General features: G+C 40.6%; 1 protein-coding gene across 1 annotated transcript; it reads right to left on the reverse strand.

Moving 5' to 3' along the window:
* Window positions 1–234: 234 nt before the first annotated feature.
* SCRN3 (secernin 3) lies at window positions 235–7552 on the reverse strand. Its single transcript, XM_064718289.1, has 7 exons — window positions 7305–7552; window positions 6990–7171; window positions 6010–6209; window positions 5120–5332; window positions 2429–2591; window positions 1892–2072; window positions 235–1128 (listed from the first exon to the last, which is right to left on the reverse strand). The coding sequence occupies exons 1-7, from the start codon at window positions 7470–7472 to the stop codon at window positions 973–975; spliced, it is 1263 nt and encodes a 420-aa protein (XP_064574359.1). The 5' UTR covers window positions 7473–7552; the 3' UTR covers window positions 235–972.
* Between the last annotated feature and the right edge of the window lie 7 nt (window positions 7553–7559).

Consider the following 7559-nt stretch of genomic DNA (forward strand, 5'->3'; position numbering starts at 1 on the left):
TAAGTCCACATTCTATTAACTTTGGCAACAAAAAGGTCATGGTTTAAAAGGCTTTATATAAAATGAAAAAATTTAAAGTATTTTAAGTGTTCTGCTGAGTATATGTATATACTTGCATAGCCCAACCTCCTCCTTTATAGTTGCCCAATTTTAAAAAGTAACAATTCAAGAAACATTTTAGAACTCCTCCATGATGTTATAAAGTGCACTGTAAAATTAATTTTACAATAATAATCTTGTATATAAATAAGTTTATTTTTCACTATCAGGGTGGGAAAAATAGACAGGAAAGTGAAATCTGTGGGGAACTTACATGATGTTTGCACTGCTGAATTCCATGTAATAAGATTTCACAATTACTCACAGCAAAATATTATTATTGTAAGTGTGATTTGTTTCTAATATATCTTGAACTCTTAGTCTAATTTTACATTGAAGGAGTAGAAGGTCTGTATATGAAATATATCTTAGAATAGTTTTGCCAAACAACTGAGTATCAATCTTACTTGGTTTTTGTGTCACTTTCTTTTTTCTTCAGGGTTCATCATAGCTTCTACATTTTAGAAAGTCTTCAGCACGGCCATTTTAATTCAGGTAGTCTGAACCTCTGCTACAATTCTCCTGACTATAAAAGCTAAAACTGCATTCTCCAGAGCTGAGTTAGTGTTCTTCATTCAGAGATGGGGCTGTTGACTAATTTAGTCAAGCTATTTCATTCTGATTGCATCTAATTGCATTGTTTGTTGGCAAAATCAATCTGCTGACAGCTTTGTGACAATGCCACTGCCTGGCTCTTAGGAGCCTTTCCAGCATTCTTCTTTATAATTGAAAGCCATTTGTCCTAAATATGAATCTGCATCTTTAAAACTGTCCATGCTATGTGATACACTGAAAACAGGATGTTAATCTATTTAGCTTCTTCATTAGAAAACCCAATTATAATTCTAATTTTACCACATTCAAATAATATTCTTAGCCATATATTTTGAGTTCTTCTTCTACACACTGTGAAAAAAGATTAACCACTTGTTTAGTATCAAGGCATCCATTTTGCAGGATTGATTCCATTTGACGTATCTTCTGTTTTTCCAACTCCTGTATCTCTTTGAGCATTTCTTTACCTTTGTCCTGCAAAAAGAAACATTTATTTCACTAAAAACTATCCAGAGCATGTTGTAATCACCCTAACAAAATTCTGTTCTACTGTCCTTATTTTAATCTTTTAAGAGTTTCTAGGGTCGGCATTTATGTTGGTAGAAATCAGTATCATGACAGGTGTTCTCAGATATCTTTCCTAATAACTAGTGCTCACTTCTTCCTTGTCTGACAGACTGAAGGAATATTAAAGCTCCTTTAGGTATTAGCTATCAAAAAGGGCCATCTTACTTTTAAGATGATGTATCTGTAAATAGGAGAGATTTTACTGCTAAAAGTAAGCAGCTACCTCCCTGCTTCACTAAAAGTTCAGTGAAGTTCTGTGTTCAGCTACCTTTGTCATCTTGTTTCCTTTCCTGTCCATACCAAGCCATGAGCAAAGGCAAGCTCTCCTGTCCACCTGACACCAGGGACCTGAACAGCTGTAAGAACTCTTGGCAGAGTTGTGTATTTGCCTGTGCTGCTGGGGCATTTCCCCATTATGTGGCTGGTGAGGGAGCCTGTGGGGGGCTGCTCCTCTCCTGGGGCTCAGCCTGCCAGCACAGCACGGTGCTGGTTGCAGTTTCCAGTGTCAGGAACACGTGCCTGCCAGATGCCAGCACTCTGGGCTTCTGGGGCACTGCACTGTTCTGTGCAATCCATCAAAGGCCATTCACTGCCATCACATTAACAAAATGGGAGCAAGGACCTTATATAAACCACCTGCTTGCATTGAAATCTAATTGAATCAACGTACCTTGGTAGTTTCCATAACTACAGCAGCGCTTTCATGTTTTTTATAGAGCTCATGTCTTCGATCTGGCTTACTCTGAAAACGTGGTTGCTTCTTAACTGGATCATCAGGACCAAATGTAGGGGACGTAGTTTTTAATAACGGAGTAATACCGGGCACAAAAATGAAAGGCTTGAATACAGATCTAGAAAAAAAAATAGAACAGAGATCCTTTACTGACACTGTTTTGTTAACATTTTTGAGTCAGTAAATTGCTGTATTTTTTCCCATTCTTCTACTTGCTTCTTTTAAGAAAAAAGTATTAAAAAACCATCTAATGGTGTTCAAGTCATTGTCACAGCAGTGTTCCATTAAGTAGGTTGGTAGATACCATTAATATACATAATGTGCATTTATGTTCCTCCTACATTTTGATTGTGCTTTTTCAGGGGGAAAAAGAAAACCAACCCAAAGCAAAAAGGAATATAACTAGGCAAACTGCAACACTTTTTCATTTAGATATTTACAATATTTTGTCCAATTTACTTGCTGCTACATCACCTGGCAGGATCTGGAGTTCCAGTAAAGAAGTGAATACAGGGCAGATTAGGCTGCTGAGGCAGTACAGACACCATGCTGCCAGTTGTCATAAATCCACCTTCCATGTTAATGCCACTCTCTTTGTCACGAAGAATTTCCATCATTATTTCAGAAGTGATAGATCCTGTTCAAGATAAAATACAATTATTTAGCCACAGAGCTAATATAATACCAAGTGAATGACATGTTCCCCACAACTGACTCCTTTTGGCAATGCCAGTTTTAGTTTGTGTTGGCAGGGGGAAAAAATCATCCTAATGGAAACCTTAATATGAAATACACTTGTATTTGCTTTCCCCAAAGTATTTATTTCAAAGAGAGGTGATAAGAACATGCCTTAAAAAATGGGGAGTAGAAAGACAAATGGTATTTGCCTGAAAGGTAAATTTCATAGGGCTAGCAAATGGTCATTCACAAACTAATTTTTCAGATGAAAAGTAGTAGCTTGGATTAAATGCTGAACTTTGAGCTATGGAAGTAAGATAGATCTTTATAATACTGGTTGATATTTGAACAGAGTTAATACCACTATGATGCTTTGAAGTTATAAAAAAAATAACAACCATGCGTGGATTTTGTGTGAAACTTTGACAATGAAACACCAAAATTGTCACTTGTTTTGGAGGGGCTTTTTGGTGAGTGGGTTTTTTAAATTTTCATCCTTTTCAAGGAGGCACTGGAGTGGCATTACATTATATGCTCAGAAGCCACAGTAGTACATCTATTTGTAGAAAAGTCTTTGTCAGCAAGCTGTGTGAGGTTTATTGCCAAGTATCTATGAAAATAATTCCTACTCAGGAGGAACAAAACCCTTTCCACATCAGCCTGGTCAGTGATATCACTGTTGCTGTACAGTGTATGCTGAAGCTCAGATACTGACATGGTATCACCCAACCATCCAATATTCTAACAGGCAGCTCTTGCAGGATGGATTTCTTTGCACATTTGGTGTACCAGTAGAGGGTATGCTTATGGCAGAAATACATTAGTTCACTCACTCTTTATTTTTTATTGGAAGCTATAGTCTACTACTTTACTATTTTAGTGTTTCCCTTACTGAGTTCTAACTGCAGAATTTTTTTTTAACTACTTTGCCGTTTCCTCTTAAAATAGTTACTCTGCTGCTAAGTTTCATGTCTCCAATAATACTTTTTCATACATGACCCAGTATACATGACCCTGTTCCTCTAGACAGACATGCAGCACTACATTTCAGCAAGAAGACACACTTAAGTATTCCTATATTTGCCTGGGAAGGTCAGAGAATTAAAGAAATCAGCAAGCTAGATGAATCAAAGGAATTAAAAGAAGCAACGGCCATTTTGTCAGCTACAACTTGGCAACCTGTCCAGCACGGAAGAAGGTACTGCATGTTTTACACTAAACTCTATTATTTTGTATGCTTGAAATACATTCCCTATTTTTTGAAATATGAATAATATTTCTCTAAAATGGCCCTCACATAGTAGGCAGCCTGGAAAACCCCCAGAACTGTAATGCCACTGACCGAAAAAGCAGGGATGGGTAGATGAAGAAACCAGTGATTTTACTGATGCTGTAAACCAAATAGCTTTCAGTTAAGGCATCTGTTTAAAATATATCTACACAAAGTGAACCATATGAGACTGATAACCTGAACACCTAGTGGGATTTTTAAAATGGCTCAGGTAAATGCCTGAAAATGGGGATTTAGAATGAAAACACAGATACAATCTCAGCATTGTTATAATACAAGTAAATACAGGTATTATGAAAATGCTTTCAGTATTCAGAACCTGCAATTCCCAAAATGAATGCAGGATTTACATGATCACTAGAGCAAGACAGCAAAAGTAATTCACTTTGATGCATTAACTAAGTGCTAAACCTGGTCTGGCAGAGTTCAGCCAAATAAATAAAAGAAACAAAGGGGTGCAATGTAATCCCGATTCAGATTAATTACTTCACATGAGCATATGAATACATCTACAGCAAAGACCTGCTAGATGGATGCAGTCAAAAGTGAAGTAATAGGTTCATTCTTTAAGAGTCTGAAAAGTAAGTGTTTGCATTAGTGACTGCTTAGAGTACAGAAAATTATTTTGTTCTGCTCTTGGCATGTTTTAGTAGACTACATAAGTTTAGAGTAGCAATTACAGTGAAACAACAAAGAATTAAAAATTAATGTCAAAAAAGAATGCAAGGTATGTATTTGAATGCTGTGCTGTTGCCTTATACAAATGGTACCTGACTGAAGCTGTTCATAAGCTCTTCGTTCTTTGTGGCTGCAAACTGCTGGGAATCTGTTTCAGCCTCTAGTTTTTTTCCTTAGCAGTACAGTAATAATATGTAGCCTATCAAAATGTTTCAGAACAGGTCTTACAGGGCATTTAGTGGTATGGTCATAATGTGACCTCTCAGGGTTGTTACTGTAGCTCTGTATGTTTGATATTTGACCCTTGTTTTAATTTTTCCTCCTCAATAAATTAGAAAAAAATTGTATAGAAACTTCCAAGTTCAGTGCTTCTCTCAGGAAAAAAGTTATTCCAGTAAGTTGTGGTTCACCAAGTCGTGTGAATGATTGGCTGCATCAGACATATAATAATTTATGATTTGAATTAATATAGTTTACTAAATATTTTCCATATCTTGAAAAAAAATTCAAAAGGATACCTTTGTGTTTGTTCAGAAGTTTATAGCCTTCACAATATCGGCCTCCAGATGTGGTCATTCTGGCAGTATTGACATAAGAATATGTGGCAGCAAAATCAAATTCCTTTTCCCCATCCCACCAGCCATTGCTTTTGGCATATTCCTTCAGTTTTGGGTGTTCTCTGTCAATCTTGGTTGTGATAGAGAGCTGGTTGGAAATATTCCGTATGCCTCCTGTTTGTAAGTTGCAGAAAAAATTGTTTTAGTACATTGAATGATTTTTCTTGGTATTTTGTTTACAATTAGCTTAGTAAAGCAAATTAGCCCCAAAGAGTTTCCTACAAGATCAGTAAGTCTGGTGGTTTATTTCTGGCCCTCTCTCCCCAGCCAGATGTATTTTTCTGATTGAGTTTTCATGCCACTCATTTCTGACTCATTTGCTTCTATTGCCAGCCTTGTATTTCAGGTTCTATCCTGATTATTCCCACCTTTACATTCTTCTTCTGAGAAATCCAAAGATCGAGTTTGTCCTCCTAAGTTCACTGGAAGAATCAGCCACTTCATGGCCCAGTACACCAATCCTGTTCCCAAATGAAATTGTCATGGATTGCTACCATCCTTAAGACCATGTATACTGGTGTCATTCTCATGCTGACTTTCTTGCTGTCCTCTGTTTTCCAAGTGCAGGAGTGGTTACCTCTGGCTCTGAAAAGGCCCCTGTCACCCAGCTACTCTGACAAACTGCCAGCTACTCCACACTCATGCCCCAGGAAGCAATGCCTGTTCTTTACAGGCACATGTATGCACTTCTCATGTTAGTTTGATGCCTTAATGAAATGGTAACTCAAAACTGGAGAACTCCAAGGGGTCATAGCATTTGAAATATTTAGAACAAAGAGCATCATCCATACCTTCTACTTTTTCTGCTGCCCAGTATTTTCCTGATGTCTCCAGCACCCACGCTTCCTTTCTGTCAGCTATCAGAAAACTGTTGTGGTATGTAAATGCCATGTTGCTCTCCATACAGTTTCCTCCCTGGCCATATTTTTCCAGCAAATCAACTATGACACTAAGAGCCTTTTCAGCTGTGTCCGCTCTCTCAAGTCCAAGCCTAAAAGAAAAGGAAAATGTTATTTTTGGAACTATGAACTCTGTATAGGACTATTCAGCCTGAGTATTCCAATTGACCTGGGATGGTATTTCTATATGCAGCTGCCAGTTGTATGATCTGGTAAGGAAAAAACACAAGTCAGGTAAAGGGCTTCTTTGATGTGGGTCCTCTATGAACTTGACATGGGGAAAAACACCAAATGGAAATACAGAAAGGCAGGGAGAGGGGTCCTACAGAATGCTTACAAGTCCTGTGCAGGTATTGGACTGGGGGGAAACTACCAAAAGAATTGACTGACTGCTGTAGGTCAATGGAATTTACGCTGGCACCTGTAGTGTAAGAACATGAACTTGTTATTTACATGGAAATAGGCAGCTGAGACCAAAACTTAAAAATAATGTGTGAAAGATGGGGGAATAGGGAAAGGAGTACTGACCCTGTGAAAAGGCCCAAACAGTAGTGCCTGAAGTCCATCTGCCTGTGCTCTTGAAAAAGTCTTGTTTCCATTTAGTATAAATTTTATAGAAAGAAAAACGTTTGCTAATTTTTTGACGAATTCTAGTCTAGTGTGATAGTTATGGGGCCCTGCCAGAAATCTAGTGCTTGTGCCAAGAAATACTTACTTTTAACCGTGGCTAGAACAGTGGAAGGAGTGCCTTCTGAAAGTGAAAGTACTAGTTCCCCTTAGAAGTCTAACATGTTTCCATGTAAATTCCGAATCCGGTACCATGTACCAAAAAGGAGAAAAAACCAAACCAAACCAAACCAGCTTGTGCACACCTTACGAGGTCCATGCCGAGGAGGGCTTCCCCACCGCAGACCTCTTCCCTGCCCCACACGGCCTCGTTGCCGATGCACACGCCGTGCTCGTTGGCGCCCATCTCGGCCCCCCAGAGCCAGGAGGGGCGGCTCAGGACCACGGCGTGGGTCCTCTCCACCTGCTCGATGCTGATGTAGGTGCACTGCAAGAGGGCAGAGCACACTGGAGTCACCGTCCCCGCTCCGCCGGCCGTACCGCGGGCTGAGCACGCACACAGGGGCTGACAGCGGCGTTCTCGCCGCCCCCGCAGGAGCGCTCCCGCCCCGCGCCCTCACCTCCAGGACGGCGCCGGGCGGGTGCGCGGCGGCCGGGAAGTGCACGACCTCCTGCACCTCATCTGCCGGCCGGTCCGAGTTCTTCCCGAACACCACGCGGCCCCCGGGCGCGGCGGGCGGCAGCGCCACGAAGGTGTCGCACGAGAGGGGCGGCGGCCGGGGGACCATGCTGAGGGCGGAGGGCCCCTGCGCGGCTCGGGCCCGTGGCGGACAGCGGCGGCTCGGGCGCTGGGCGGTGCCCGCGGAAGGCCCGCC

Source organism: Zonotrichia leucophrys, chromosome 7, assembly GCF_028769735.1.
Source record: "Zonotrichia leucophrys gambelii isolate GWCS_2022_RI chromosome 7, RI_Zleu_2.0, whole genome shotgun sequence".
Classification (NCBI taxonomy): Eukaryota; Metazoa; Chordata; class Aves; order Passeriformes; family Passerellidae; genus Zonotrichia; species Zonotrichia leucophrys.

Excerpts from the sequence above, each read along its gene's own strand:
- SCRN3 (XM_064718289.1), bottom strand. The coding sequence starts at position 7,472 with ATGGTCCCCCGGCCGCCGCCCCTCTCGTGCGACACCTTCGTGGCGCTG. Across the intron at positions 7,172-7,304 it reads CGCCCGGCGCCGTCCTGGAG|TGCACCTACATCAGCATCGA; the intron begins GTGAGGGCGCGG and ends GCCCTCTTGCAG. Across the intron at positions 1,129-1,891 it reads TAGTTATGGAAACTACCAAG|GACAAAGGTAAAGAAATGCT; the intron begins GTACGTTGATTC and ends TTCTTTTTGCAG.